The sequence below is a fragment of the Mus musculus genome, chromosome 19 (genome assembly GCF_000001635.26).
Source record: "Mus musculus strain C57BL/6J chromosome 19, GRCm38.p6 C57BL/6J".
Classification (NCBI taxonomy): Eukaryota; Metazoa; Chordata; class Mammalia; order Rodentia; family Muridae; genus Mus; species Mus musculus.
Genome location: NC_000085.6, coordinates 39,346,385 through 39,362,394, shown reverse-complemented (window position 1 = coordinate 39,362,394; position 16,010 = coordinate 39,346,385). Strand labels below are relative to the sequence as shown.

The window sequence follows — 16,010 nt, the reverse complement described above, 5'->3', positions numbered from 1 at the left end:
ACTGCCTAATATGAGCTCAGTGAGAGAAGAAGCACCTATGCCTGGAGAGACATGAGGCCCCAAGATGTGTGAATGCCTGGCTGGATGTGGAGGTGAGGGGGGTGGGAAATCCTCTTGGAGACTGAGGAGGAAGAATGTGTTGGGAGCCAAAACTAAATTCTTTATAATAATCCAAGTGAAAAAGATGACCACCAAGTCTAAGACATAAAGCTGGACCTCCTTCCCAAGCTGACTAAGTCCAGACAAAGGTCACCAACGGACTGTTCCAGTTGGACCCCCTCCCCAAGCTGACTAAGTCCAGATGAAGGTCACCAATGGACTGTTTCAGAATTACCGCAAGATGACTCCAGACCTGACTGATGCAAACAGCATATGTCATAACCACAGATGTACTTTTAGATATCACACCTCCCCTTGTAGTCACCCAGGAAAATTACCACTGCCCCTTCTCCTGCACTTCTGCGTAAGGATTATTTCCCCATTGATCTTTTTGTATAAAAAATACAAGTTTTGCTGAATATGAGGCCTTGACAAGATTCAGATTGACTCCGTGTCTTTTCTGTGCTTGGCTTCTGTTTCTCTCTCACCCCCCTCCATTTGGTTTCAGGAGTCCCCTCGAGACCCACGAATAACTGGACCTGCTGGACGGGTCAAGAATGGAATGGAAAACTGCCAGAAGTTAGACCAGGAGGGGCATAATGATGAGACTGTAAAGACATTAAAGATAATAATAAAAATAAAAATAAATAAAATACCCTTAAAAATGAGGTCCCTTTTTACAGCAAATGAAAGACCATCACAGAAAGCCATAATTGGATACAGTGAAAATACCAACATATTGTGGGGGTACCAGATAGATACCCCCACAATCAGAACTTCTAAATCAAAACTTCTGCATGTATAGCTCAAGGAACATGCAGAAGAAGAGGCAAAAACATTGTAAGAACTAAAATATCAAGCGATCTACTATAAAAATCTCTCTGAGAAATGGCTACAAAGAAGATGGGAAAAAATGACCAAATCAGTAGATGTGTTAATGTGGAAAAAGAAAAATTTCAGAGGCCTACCCTTAGTGAGGGAGCTACATATGACTGCTGGGGTAAGAACAATTATTCTCTACAAATGATGAGCCTACTAATTGGTTTTGTAATTGGAGAATGGTCAGCCATGAAATCATATAAACTGCATTTAACAAGAATGATACACTCATGAGGCAGTCTTTATGGATGCACATGCATGTACATAATAATAATACAAATAGTGGTGATGATATTGATGGTGATGATGAGGAGGAGGAGGACAAGGAAGAAAAGGAGGAGGAAGAAGAGGAAAATGGGAGACATGTAATGAGGACAAGAGATGAGAAGGAATGGATGGTGGAAATGGGGATAATTATATAATTTTATTTCCATTTAAATATTTTAAAATCAACTATAAAACTCTGAAAACACTAATAAAATTTGTCCAAAGTATCACTTATGTCAGGCACACACTAGAATCGATGAACATAAAGTTGGGTAGATAGGAAGGTAATAATTATCAAAGCACATGAGAGATTCTCAAAATTGTAATGATTTTTAAATAATTAACAATAAATTTTTGATATGCTATAGCATACACAATAACTACTAGAATCTTCTGCTGTGAAATGGAAAAAAATTAATCACATCATGAATACACAGAGCCTAAACATGGGCCTAGAGGACTCTCTGGAGAGCACGAGCAATGTGGGCAAACCTATGTAACCAAGAAAATGAAAACAAATATCAAGTGTCATCTCTATCAGTAACATTTACTCTCTGGTGAAATGATCCACAATGAGGAAACTACATTTGTGCTAATGAGAACTCAAAGTTCTACAACTCAGCAGAAAGTTAACCTGAAACATATATTATTATTTCTGATTAAAAACAATGAAAATGTTTTAGATAGAACATTACCAACATGACTTGAGCACACATATCTAAACTTAGATGCAAGTGTATAAATTGATATTTACCATTGGTTTTCCTTAGTTCTTCCACAAGACACTGTGCTTCCTCTTGAACACGGTCCTCAATGTTCCTTTTCCCCATGCCCAAATTCCGCAGGATCGTGAGTGTGAAGTGTCTAATCTCTTTCCATCTGTTTCCATTGCTAAAAATCACCCCTAAAGAAATGAGAAGGTACTAGAAATAGATGCTAGGAACAAGTGAGATGGAAACCATAGAGAGGTCTCACTGTACCTAAGAAGGAAGCCCATCCCTTTATTTCAATCTTATATCTCACAGTAAATACTGTGTAACCTGGACATGAATATATACACTTACTTACCAAGGCTGTTATTAATCTTTTCTGCCATTGGAATGTTTCTTCTACCAGAAAACTCCTCTCCATGATCAATCAGAGCTTCCTTTACTGCTTCATACCCATGTAATACAGCAATGGGCTGTGAGCCCAAATACAGAGTGAACATGGGGCCATAAGCTTTTGAGAACTGGAAATAGGAAAGAAAAGACAAACACTAGCAAACATATACCTTTAATCTACATAGTGTAAACCTCATTCACACTGATATTATCTCTGTATTTTAATGTTTTTATTTAGGCAAACTCACTTTCAAATGGTTCTGAAGCTTATTTATATAACATTATGGTAATTATCAATTGCCTAGTCAACCATGTAATGGCTTAGGGTTCAGGCAGTTGTTATGCGAAGATTACAATGAATTTTTTCATCAAAACATTCAGTAGGACACCAGTCACCAGAACTCCAGGTAGGCTATCACTTGGCTGCAGATGGCCCTCTCTTTCTCAATGCCTATCAACTCAAACTGAAATCATGCCTCTCACCCTTCTCATCTTCTCCAACCTACTAACTTGAACAGAAATGTCCTGCTCAACCAGAGGCCAACTTTTTCTGTAGAAGTCCAGACAACAAATTGGGTGGAAACCTTCAATTCAACTACAGGTCACTCAGACCAGAAGATGAACACAAAACAGAAGTCAAGGAACAAAATACCACTACTACTAAATTTAATTTGCAGAGTTAATGCTATATGTCTAACTTCTGATAGCATATTTATAGAGAGGACATCATATTGGACCATAATGGACCAAGACTAGTCAAAGAATTCTTAAGGAGTAAAAATACTGTTCATGGTATCAATATTACACATCAAATTTTACTATAGAACTGCAGTGATATAGTACTCACAGGAAATAGACAAGTATACCAATGAAGTAGAAAAAAATGATGCCGAAATAGAGCAATAAAGCTTTGCCCACTTGATGTTTACATTGTAAAGTTTTAAGTCACCACAAATGATTTTATTGATCATTCCAGATTTGTTTTACTGCTAAAGACAGAAAGTGGTCACTGCAGTAGCTGTACCACACATATGCAGTATTTTCTGGAAAAATGGTCCCTTATCGCACAGCATTTTGAACTCCAGACTTAGGCTTGCATGAACTAAAAATAGATATGAATATCACCAGTTTTGCTGAAAGTTTGGATTCTTTTTAGGATTTCTTATATTATTCCATGTCCATTGGTATTTAGTTAAATTGGGCATCAATTTATTTCTATAGAGTCCAGCATCAAATGGATAACTTCAGTAAAAATTTATGTCTAAAAGTATAACTAACTTACTGAAAAAAATATTACTCACTATTGACCTTTGACAAAAGATAAAGGAAAAACTGCTATTTTAAAAAATAAGAAATATTCAATTTTTTTCTTTTTTCCCCTTTTCTTTTCTTTTATTGGATATTTTCCTTATTTACATTTCAAATATTATCCCCTTGCCAGGTTTACCCTCCAGAAACCCCCTATTCCATCCCTCTTCCCCCTGCTTCTATGAGGATGCTTCCCCACCCAAATACCCACTCCAGCCTCCCTATCCTGGCATTTCCATACACTGAGGCATCAAGCCTTCACAGGAAGAAGGGCCTCCCGTCCAAATGATGCAAGACAAGGCCATCATCTGCTGCATGTGCAGCTGGAGTCATGGGTGCCTCTATGTGTACTCTTTGGTTGGTGGTTTAGTCCCTGGGAGCTCTGGTTGGTTGACCTGGGTATTCTTCTATGGGGTTGCAAACCCCTTCACCTACTTCAGTCCTTTCTCTAATTGATCCAGTCCAATGATGGGTGGTAACCATTCACCACTGTATATTTCAGGCTCTGGCAGAGCCTCTCAGGAGACAGCTATATCGGGCTCCTGTCAACAAGCACTTCTTGGCGTCCATAATAGTATCTTTGTTTGGTGACCATATATGGGGTAGATTCCCAGGTGGAGCAGTGTCTGAATGCCCTTTCCTTCAGTCTCTGATCCAGACTTTGCCTACATTTTTCCTCCTGTGAATGGTGTACTCTTTGGTTGGTGGTTTAGTCCCTGGGAGCTCTGGTTGGTTGACAGATTAAGCGGGTAGGGTAACAACTGGGAAGAAAGAAGAAGCTTCAGTCAGGATGTTAGTAACTAAATTTATTTTTTTCCACTTTTTATTAGGTATTTAGCTCATTTACATTTCCAGTGCTATACCAAAAGTCCCCCATAACAACCCGCCGCCACTCGGATACCCACCCACTCCCCCTTTTTGGCCCTGGCGTTCCCCTGTACTTGGGCATATAAAGTTTGCGTGTCCAATGGGCTTCTCTTTCCAGTGATGGCCGACTAGGCCATCTTTTGATACATATGCAGCTAGTCAAGAGCTCCAGGGTACTGGTTAGTTCATAATGTTGTTCCACCTATAGGGTTGCAGATCCCTTTAGCTCCTTAGGTACTTTCTCTAGCTCCTCCATTGGGAGCCCTGTGATCCATCCATCAGCTGATTGTGAGCATCCACTTCTGTGTTTGCTAGGCCCCAGCATAGTCTCACAAGAGACAGCTACATCTGGGTCCTTTCAAAAAAATCTTGCTAGTGTATGCAATGGTGTCAGCGTTTGGATGCTGATTATGGGGTGGATCCCTGGATATGGCAGTCTCTACAGGGTCCATCCTTTGGTCTCAGCTCCAAACTTTGTCTCTGTAATTCCTTCCATGGGTCTTTTGTTCCCACTTCTAAGGAGGGGCATAGTGTCCACACTTCAGTCTTCATTTTTCTTGAGTTTCATGTGTTTAGCAAATTGTATCTTATATCTTGGGTATCCTACTTTTTGGGCTAATATCCACTTATCAGTGAGTACATATTGTGTGAGTTCCTTTGTGAATGTGTTACATCACTCAGGATGATGCCTTCCAGGTCCATCCATTTGGCTAGGAATTTCATAAATTCATTCTTTTTAATAGCTGAGTAGTACTCCATTGTGTAGATGTACCACATTTTCTGTATCCATTCTTCTGTTGAGGGACATCTGGGTTCTTTCCAGCTTCTGGCTATTATAAATAAGGCTGCTATGAACATAGTGGAGCATGTGTCCTTCTTATCGGTTGGTGCATCTTCTGGATATATGCCCAGGAGAGGTATTGCTGGATCCTCCGGTAGTACTATGTCCAATTTTCTGAGGAACCGCCAGACTGATTTCCAGAGTGGTTGTACAAGCTTGCAATCCCACCAACAGTGGAGGAGTGTTCCTCTTTCTCCACATACACGCCAGCATCTGCTGTCACCTGAATTTTTGATCTTAGCCATTCTGACTGGTGTGAGGTGGAATCTCAGGGTTGTGTTGATTTGCATTTCCCTGATGATTAAGGATGTTGAACATTTTTTCAGGTGCTTCTCTGCCATTCGGTATTCCTCAGGTGAGAATTCTTTGTTCAGTTCTGAGCCCCATTTTTTAATGGGGTTATTTGATTTTCTGAAGTCCACCTTCTTGAGTTCTTTATATATGTTGGATATTAGTCCCCTATCTGATTTAGGATAGGTAAAGATCCTTTCCCAATCTGTTGGTGGTCTTTTTGTCTTATTGACGGTGTCTTTTGCCTTGCAGAAACTTTGGAGTTTCATGAGGTCCCATTTGTCAATTCTTGATCTTACAGCACAAGCCATTGCTGTTCTGTTCAGGAATTTTTCCCCTGTTCCCATATCTTCAAGGCTTTTCCCCACTTTCTCCTCTATAAGTTTCAGTGTCTCTGGTTTTATGTGAAGTTCCTTGATCCACTTAGTTTTGACCTTAGTACAAGGAGATAAGTATGGATCGATTCGCATTCTTCTACACGATAACAACCAGTTGTGCCAGCACCAATTGTTGAAAATGCTGTCTTTCTTCCACTGGAAGGTATTAGCTCCCTTGTCGAGGATCAAGTGACCATAGGTGTGTGGGTTCATTTCTGGGTTTTCAATTCTATTCCATTGGTCTACTTGTCTGTCTCTATACCAGTACCATGCAGTTTTTATCACAATTGCTCTGTAGTAAAGCTTTAGGTCAGGCATGGTGATTCCACTAGAGGTTCTTTTATCGTTGAGAAGAGTTTTTGCTATCCTAGGTTTTTTGTTATTCCAGATGAATTTGCAAATTGCTCCTTCTTTTTTTTTCCATTTTTTATTAGGTATTTAGCTCATTTACATTTCCAATGCTATACCAAAAGTCCCCCATACCCACCCACCCCACTCCCCTACCCACCCACTCCCCCTTTTTGGCCTTGGCGTTCCGCTGTACTGGGGCATATAAAGTTTGCGTGTCCAATGGGCTTCTCTTTCCAGTGATGGCCGACTAGGCCATCTTTTGATACATATGCAGCTAGAGTCAAGAACTCCAGGGTACTGGTTAGTTCATAATGTTGTTCCACCTATAGGGTTGCAGATCCCTTTAGCTCCTTGGGTTCTTTCTCTAGCTCCTCCATTGGGAGCCCTGTGATCCATCCATTAGCTGACTGTGAGCATCCACTTCTGTGTTTGCTAGGCCCCGGCATAGTCTCACAAGAGACAGCTATATCTGGGTCCTTTCAAAAAAATCTTGCAAGTGTATGCAATGGTGTCAGCGTTTGGATGCTGATTATGGGGTGGATCCCTGGATATGGCAGTCTCTACATGTTCCATCTTTTCATCTCAGCTCCAAACTTTGTCTCTGTAACTCCTTCCATGGGTGTTTTGTTCCCACTTCTAAGGAGGGGCATAGTGTCCACACTTCAGTCTTCATTCTTCTTGAATTTCATGTGTTTAGCAAATTGTATCTTATATCTTGGGTATCCTAGGTTTGGGGCTAATATCCACTTATCAGTGAGTACATATTGTGTGAGTTCCTTTGTGAATGTGTTACCTCACTCAGGATGATGCCCTCCAGATCCATTCATTTGGCTAGGAATTTCATAAATTCATTCTTTTTAATAGCTGAGTAGTACTCCATTGTGTAGATGTACCACATTTTCTGTATCCATTCCTCTGTTGAGGGGCATCTGGGTCCTTTCCAGCTTCTGGCTATTATAAATAAGGCTGCTATGAACATAGTGGAGCATGTGTCCTTCATACCAGTTGGGGCATCTTCTGGATATATGCCCAGGAGAGGTATTGCTGGATCCTCCGGTATTACTATGTCCAATTTTCTGAGGAACCGCCAGACTGATTTCCAGAGTGGTTTTACAAGCCTGCAATCCCACCAACAATGGAGGAGTGTTCCTCTTTCTCCACATACACGGCAGCATCTGCTGTCACCTGAATTTTTGATCTTAGCCATTCTGACTGGTGTGAGGTGGAATCTCAGGGTTGTGTTGATTTGCATTTCCCTGATGATTAAGGATGTTGAACATTTTTTCAGGTGCTTCTCTGCCATTCGGTATTCCTCAGGTGAGAATTCGTTGTTCAGTTCTGAGCCACATTTTTTAATGGGGTTATTTGATTTTCTGAAGTCCACCTTCTTGAGTTCTTTATATATGTTGGATATTAGTCCCCTATCTGATTTAGGATAGGTAAAGATCCTTTCCCAATCTGTTGATGGTCTTTTTGTCTTATTGACGGTGTCTTTTTCCTTACAGAAACTTTGGAGTTTCATGAGGTCCCATTTGTCAATTCTTGATCTTACAGCACAAGCCATTGCTGTTCTGTTCAGGAATTTTTCCCCTGTTCCCATATCTTCAAGGCTTTTCCCCACTTTCTCCTCTATAAGTTTCAGTGTCTCTGGTTTTATGTGAAGTTCCTTGATCCACTTAGATTTGACCTTAGTACAAGGAGATAAGTATGGATCGATTCGCATTCTTCTACACGATAACAACCAGTTGTGCCAGCACCAATTGTTGAAAATGCTGTCTTTCTTCCACTGGAAGGTTTTAGCTCCCTTGTCGAGGATCAAGTGACCATAGGTGTGTGGGTTCATTTCTGGGTTTTCAATTCTATTCCATTGGTCTACTTGTCTGTCTCTATACCAGTACCATGCAGTTTTTATCACAATTGCTCTGTAGTAAAGCTTTAGGTCAGGCATGGTGATTCCACTAGTGGTTCTTTTATCCGTGAGAAGAGTTTTTGCTATCCTAGGTTTTTTGTTATTCCAGATGAATTTGCAAATTGCTCCTTCTTTTTTTTTCCATTTTTTATTAGGTATTTAGCTCATTTACATTTCCAATGCTATACCAAAAGTCCCCCATACCCACCCACCCCACTCCCCTACCCACCCACTCCCCCTTTTTGGCCTTGGCGTTCCGCTGTACTGGGGCATATAAAGTTTGCGTGTCCAATGGGCTTCTCTTTCCAGTGATGGCCGACTAGGCCATCTTTTGATACATATGCAGCTAGAGTCAAGAGCTCCAGGGTACTGGTTAGTTCATAATGTTGTTCCACCTATAGGGTTGCAGATCCCTTTAGCTCCTTGGGTTCTTTCTCTAGCTCCTCCATTGAGAGCCCTGTGATCCATCCATTAGCTGACTGTGAGCATCCACTTCTGTGTTTGCTAGGCCCCGGCATAGTCTCACAAGAGACAGCTACATCTGGGTCCTTTCAAAAAAATCTTGCATGTGTATGCAATGGTGTCAGCGTTTGGATGCTGATTATGGGGTGGATCCCTGGATATGGCAGTCTCTACATGTTCCATCTTTTCATCTCAGCTCCAAACTTTGTCTCTGTAACTCCTTCCATGGGTGTTTTGTTCCCACTTCTAAGGAGGGGCATAGTGTCCACACTTCAGTCTTCATTCTTCTTGAATTTCATGTGTTTAGCAAATTGTATCTTATATCTTGGGTATCCTAGGTTTGGGGCTAATATCCACTTATCAGTGAGTACATATTGTGTGAGTTCCTTTGTGAATGTGTTACCTCACTCAGGATGATGCCCTCCAGATCCATTCATTTGGCTAGGAATTTCATAAATTCATTCTTTTTAATAGCTGAGTAGTACTCCATTGTGTAGATGTACCACATTTTCTGTATCCATTCCTCTGTTGAGGGGCATCTGGGTCCTTTCCAGCTTCTGGCTATTATAAATAAGGCTGCTATGAACATAGTGGAGCATGTGTCCTTCATACCAGTTGGGGCATCTTCTGGATATATGCCCAGGAGAGGTATTGCTGGATCCTCCGGTAGTACTATGTCCAATTTTCTGAGGAACCGCCAGACTGATTTCCAGAGTGGTTGTACAAGCTTGCAATCCCACCAACAGTGGAGGAGCGTTCCTCTTTTCCACATACACGGCAGCATCTGCTGTCACCTGAATTTTTGATCTTAGCCATTCTGACTGGTGTGAGGTGGAATCTCAGGGTTGTGTTGATTTGCATTTCCCTGATGATTAAGGATGTTGAACATTTTTTCAGGTGCTTCTCTGCCATTCGGTATTCCTCAGGTGAGAATTCGTTGTTCAGTTCTGAGCCACATTTTTTAATGGGGTTATTTGATTTTCTGAAGTCCACCTTCTTGAGTTCTTTATATATGTTGGATATTAGTCCCCTATCTGATTTAGGATAGGTAAAGATCCTTTCCCAATCTGTTGGTGGTCTTTTTGTCTTATTGACGGTGTCTTTTGCCTTGCAGAAACTTTGGAGTTTCATGAGGTCCCATTTGTCAATTCTTGATCTTACAGAACAAGCCATTGCTGTTCTGTTCAGGAATTTTTCCCCTGTTCCCATATCTTCAAGGCTTTTCCCCACTTTCTCCTCTATAAGTTTCAGTGTCTCTAGTTTTACGTGGAGTTCCTTGATCCACTTATATTTGACCTTAGTACAAGGAGATTAGTATGAATCGATTTGCATTCTTCTACAAGATAACAACCAGTTGGGACAGCACCAATTGTTGAAAATGCTGTCTTTCTTCCACTGGATGGTTTTAGCTCCCTTGTCGAAGATCAAGTGACCATAGGTGTGTGGGTTCATTTCTGGGTCTTCAATTCTATTCCATTTGTTTACTTGTTTCTCTCTATACCAGTACCATGCAGTTTTTATCACAATTGCTCTGTAGTAAAGCTTTAGGACAGGCATGGTGATTCCACCAGAGGTTCTTTTATCCTTGAGAAGACTTTTTGCTATCCTAGGTTTTTTGTTATTCCAGATGAACTTGCAAATTGCTCCTTCCAATTCGTTGAAGAATTGAGTTGCAATTTAGATGGGGATTGCATTGAATCTGTAGATTGCTTTTGGCAAGATAGCCATTTTTACAATGTTGATCCTGCCAATCCATGAGCATGGGAGATCTTTCCATCTTCTGAGATCTTCTTTAATTTCTTTCTTCAGAGACTTGAAGTTTTTATCATACAGATCTTTCACTTCCTTAGTTAGAGTCACGCCAAGATATTTTATATTATTTGTGACTACTGAGAAGTGTGTTGTTTCCCTAATTTCTTTCTCAGCCTGGTTATTCTTTGTATAGAGAAAGGCCATTGACTTGTTTGAGTTTATTTTATATCCAGCTACTTCACCGAAGCTGTTTATCAGGTTTAGGAGTTCTCTGGTAGAATTTTTAGGGTCACTTATATATACTATCATATCATCTGCAAAAAGTGATATTTTGACTTCCTCTTTTCCAATTTGTATCCCCTTGATCCTTTTGTTGTCGAATTGCTCTGTCTAATACTTCAAGTACTATGTTGAAAACTTGGGGAGAAAGTGGGCAGCCTTGTCTAGTCCCTGATTTTAGTGGGATTGCTTCCAGCTTCTCTCCATTTACTTTGATGTTGGCTACTGGTTTGCTGTAGATTGCTTTTATCATGTTGAGGTATGGGCCTTGAATTCCTGATCTTTCCAAAACTTTTATCATGAATGGGTGTTGGATCTTGTCAAATGCTTTTTTGCATCTAACGAGATGATCATGTGGTTTTTGTCTTTGAGTTTGTTTATAAATAATGGATTACATTGATAGATTTTCGTATATTAAACAATCCCTGCATCCCTGGAATAAAACCTACTTGGTCAGTATGGATGATTGCTTTAATATGTTCTTGGATTCAGTTAGCAAGAATTTTATTGAGGATTTTTGCATCGATATTCATAAGAGAAATTGGTCTGAAGTTCTCTATCTTTCTTGGGTCTTTCTGTGGCTTAGGTATCAGAGTAATAGTGGCTTCATAAAATGAGTTGGGTAGAGTACCTTCTACTTCTATTTTGTGAAATAGTTTGTGCAGAACTGGAATTAGATCTTCTTTGAAGGTCTGATAGAACTCTGCACTAAACCCATCTGGTCCTGGGCTTTATTTGGTTGGGAGACTATTAATAACTGCTTCTATTTCTTTAGGTGATATGGGACTGTTTAGATGGTCAACTTGATCCTGATTCAACTTTGGTACCTGGTATCTGTCCAGAAATTTGTCCATTTCGTCCAGGTTTTCCAGTTTTGTTGAGTATAGCCTTTTGTAGAAGGATCTGATGGTGTTTTGGATTTCTTCAGGATCTGTTGTTATGTCACCCTTTTAATTTCTGATTTTGTTAATTAGGATTTTGTCCCTGTGCCCTTTAGTGAGTCTAGCTAAGGGTTTATCTATCTTGTTGATTTTCTCAAAGAACCAACTCCTCGTTTGGTTAATTCTTTGAATAGTTCTTCTTGTTTCCACTTGGTTGATTTCACCCCTGAGTTTGATTATTTCCTGCCGTCTACTCCTCTTCAGTGAATTTGCTTCCTTTTTTCTAGAGCTTTTAGATGTGTTGTCAAGCTGCTAGTATGTGCTCTCTCCCGTTTCTTCTTAGAGGCACTCAGAGCTATGAGTTTCCCTCTTAGAAATGCTTTCATTGTGTCCCATAGGTTTGGGTATGTTGTGGCTTCATTTTCATTAAACTCTAAAAAGTCTTTAATTTCTTTCTTTATTCCTTCCTTGACCAAGGTATCATTGAGAAGTGTGTTGTTCAGTTTCCACGTGAATGCTCGCTTTCCATTATTTATGCTGTTATTTAAGATCAGTCTTACGCCATGGTGGTCTGATCGGATACATGGCACAATTTCAATATTTTTGTATCAGTTGAGGCCTGTTTTGTGACCAATTATATGGTCAATTTTGGAGAAGGTCCCGTGAGGTGCTGAGAAGAAGGTATATCCTTTTGTTTTAGGATAAAATGTTCTGTAGGTATTTATCAGGTCCATTTGTTTCATAACTTCTGTTAGTTTCACTGTGTCCCTGTTTAGTTTCTGTTTCCACGATCTGTCCATTGATGAAAGTGGTGTGTTGAAGTCTCCCACTATTATTGTGTGAGGTGCAACGTGTGCTTTGAGCTTTACTAAAGTGTCTTTAATGAATGTGGCTACCCTTGCATTTGGAGCGTAGATATTCAGAATTGTGAGTTCCTCTTGGAGGATTTTACCTTTGATGAGTATGAAGTGTCCCTCCTTGTCTTTTTTGATAACTTTGGGTTGGAAGTCGATTTTATCCAATATTAGAATGGCTACTCCAGCTTGTTTCTTCAGACCATTTGCTTGGAAAATTGTTTTCCAGCCTTTCACTCTGAGGTAGTGTTTGTCTTTTTCCCTGAGATGGGTTTCCTGTAAGCAGCAGAATGTTGGGTCCTGTTTGTGTAGCCAGTCTGTTAGTCTATGTCTTTTTATTGGGAAATTGAGTCCATTGATATTAAAAGATGTTAAGGAAAAGTAATTGTTGCCTCCTTTTATTTTTGTTGTTAGAGTTGGCATCCTGTTCTTGTGGCTATCTTCTTTTTGGTTTGTTGAGGGATTACTTTCTTGCTTGTTTTAGGGCGTGATTTCCGTCCTTGTATTGCTTCTTTTCTGTTATTATCTTATCTTTTGAAGGGCTGGATTCATGGAAAGATATTGTGTGAATTTGGTTTTGTCATGGAATACTTTGGTTTCTCCATCTATGGTAATTGAGAGTTTGGCCGGGTATAGTAGCCTGGGCTGGCATTTGTGTTCTCTTAGTGTCTGTATAACATCTGTCCAGGCTCTTCTGGCTTTCATAGTCTCTGGTGAAAAGTCTGGTGTAATTCTGATAGGCCTTCCTTTATATGTTACTTGACCTTTCTCCCTTACTGCTTTTAATATTCTATCTTTATTTAGTCCATTTGTTGTTCTGATTATTATATGTCGGGAGGAATTTTTTTCTGTTCCAGTCTATTTGGAGTTCTGTAGGCTTCTTGTATGATCATGGGCATCTCTTTCTTTATGTTTGGGAAGTTTTCTTCAATTATTTTGTTGAAGATATTAGCTGGCCCTTTAAGTTGAAAATCTTCATTCTCATCAATTCCTATTACCCGTAGGTTTGGTCTTCTCATTGTGTCCTGGATTTCCTGGATGTTTTGAGTTAGGATCCTTTTGCAATTTGTATTTTCTTTGACTGTTGTGTCGATGTTCTCTATGGAATCTTCTGCACCTGAGATTCTCTCTTCCATTTCTTGTATTCTGTTGCTGATGCTCGCATCTATGGTTCCTGATCTCTTTCCTAGGGTTTCTATCTCCAATGTTGCCTCGCTTTGTGTTTTCTTTATTGTGTCTACTTCCCTTTTTAGTTCTAGTATGGTTTTGTTCATTTCCATCACCTGTTTGGATGTGTTTTCCTGTTTTTCTTTAAGGACTTCTACCTGTTTGGTTGTGTTTTCCTGCTTTTCTTTAAGGGCCTGTAACTCTTTAGTAGTGCTCTCCTGTAATTCTTTAAGTGACTTATGAAAGTCCTTCTTGATGTCCTCTATAATCATGAGAAATGTTTTTAAATCTGGGTCTAGATTTTCGGTTGTGTTGGGGTGCCCAGGACTAGGTGGGGTGGGAGTGCTGCGTTCTGATGATGGTGAGTGGTCTTGATTTCTGTTAGTAGGATTCTTACGTTTGCCTTTCGCCATCTGGTAGTCTCTGAAGCTAGCTGTTATAGTTGTCTCTATTAAGAGCTAGTTCTTCAGGTGACTCTGTTAGCCTCTATAAACCGACCTGGGAGGGTAGCACTCTCCTTAGTTTCAGTGGGCAGAGTATTCTCTGCAGGCAAGCTCTCTTCTTGCAGGAAAGGTACCCAGATATCTGGTGTTCGAACCGGACTCTTGGCAGAAGTTGTGTTCCACTCACTAGAGGTCTTAGGATCCCGTGTGGAATCCTGTGTGGGCCCTTGCGGGTGTCAGGTGACTCCGCTGGCAACGTACCCCAGTGCTCGAGTGGAGTGGAAGGGACTTGTGCCCCAGGTCATGCCCGGGTAGTCTGCTTCCCTATTTACCACAGTCTCAGGTTCCACGCGATTGGATTAGGGCAGGCGCTGTGTTCCACTCACCAGGGGTCTTAGGATCCCGTGGGGAATCCTGTGTGGGCCCTTGCGGGTGTCGGGCGACTCTGCTGGCAAGGTAGCCCAAGGCTCGAGTGGAGCGGAAGGGCAATAACTAAATTTATTAATGAAATAAATGAACTGGCCTAAACTTCTTCAACCTGAAAACTTGTTTGTTACTCTCTTCCTGAAAAGTGCCTGCTGTAAAAGGCATAAGGTACACAATACATGGCAAGAGGTATGACCTTGTTTATGTATAACCTTAATACCTCTAGGACTATAATTTCATTTAAAGCAACACCCAATTTATCATTGTTATGAAGATAATAGAGTACCACAAAAAGAGTATTTACATTGGTTAAGGATTGGCTGAAGTTCTTCCCATCTATCTGAAGGAAATTACCAATAATTGGGAAAGGAGTGGGGCCAGGAGGGAGCCTCCCTCTGCCAGACCTCTGTCTCCATAGTAAGAGGAGAATGAGAGAGGAGAGAGTGAGCACCAAGAATGTGATCAGATCCATGGAAACCCTCCTTATTCACACAGTTGTGATCAGGCATCACTGACCTTTCAATAGCAATTCAATATCATGTTCCTTTTTGAACATCATTGAGTAACCCATTAGGAAATCTCTAATGTCTCTTTCAAGTAGACTTTGTCCCTTTGATAGAGATAAAAAGAAGATGTTATTTACCCTTGACCATTTCACGGAGCCCATTTGAATTTCTGGGTAATGGTACAGACTTGTGTCCAAGTACTACTTCTAAAAGTAAACAAATATGTTTCTAATGTGCAGTTATTCTTGAAAAGTAATAAATTAATTTTGAAATGCAAGATAACTCCTCAACCATTACATATCATCTTAGTGACCAGGTGGTCATAAATGATGTATTTCATACATAACTTGTGAATATTGTTATACTCTATGGAATAAATTTATTTTTAACAAAGTCATATGATATAACATAGTAGGCCTCTAACTTGCAATTCTTCTTTTGTATTGGCACAATAGCTAGAAATATATTTATGCTCCACATGATCATGCTAAGTTTTTTCTATATTAAACATGCCAACTTATTTGTTCAATAATGTAAGCATTTTAGCTCCTTATTAAACTCTTCTGCAATAAAAAGCTAAGAAAACAAAACATACATATCAGTCACACATCTTTACTCAACCACAAAAGACCAGTATTCTTTTGCTAAAGCTAGTGGAACAAAAAGAACAGTCAGTGTCTCACAGCTCATAGCTTGAAGACCTTAGAATTCACTGTGACTAATGAGCATGCTTATTACACAGACATTACTATAGATTCATAAAGAAAAGTCTTACAGTTCTTCATTTTCCACTAAGTAACATGTGAAACTGGCTAAGCACAATTCTACACAGAGATAACAACAATAATTGACACTACCTAAACCTCCCCAAACAGCACCACCAACTGGGTACCAAGTGTTCAGATGCCAGAGCCTAAGAGAGAACATTTCTAGCTTGAAACACATGTG

At 40.1% G+C, this 16,010-nt stretch overlaps 1 protein-coding gene and 1 pseudogene across 1 annotated transcript in view; both read right to left on the bottom strand.

The window, feature by feature from the left end:
- The window catches only part of Cyp2c39 (cytochrome P450, family 2, subfamily c, polypeptide 39), a 222,223-nt gene extending 207,174 nt beyond the window's left edge, over positions 1-15,049 (bottom strand). The window contains exon 1 of the mRNA NM_001373937.1: positions 14,861-15,049. Coding sequence (NP_001360866.1) covers positions 14,861-15,028 — 168 coding nt within the window. The 5' untranslated portion in view covers positions 15,029-15,049. The remainder of the gene's footprint in view (positions 1-14,860) is intronic.
- Cyp2c72-ps (cytochrome P450, family 2, subfamily c, polypeptide 72, pseudogene) lies at positions 2,314-14,976 on the bottom strand (annotated as a pseudogene).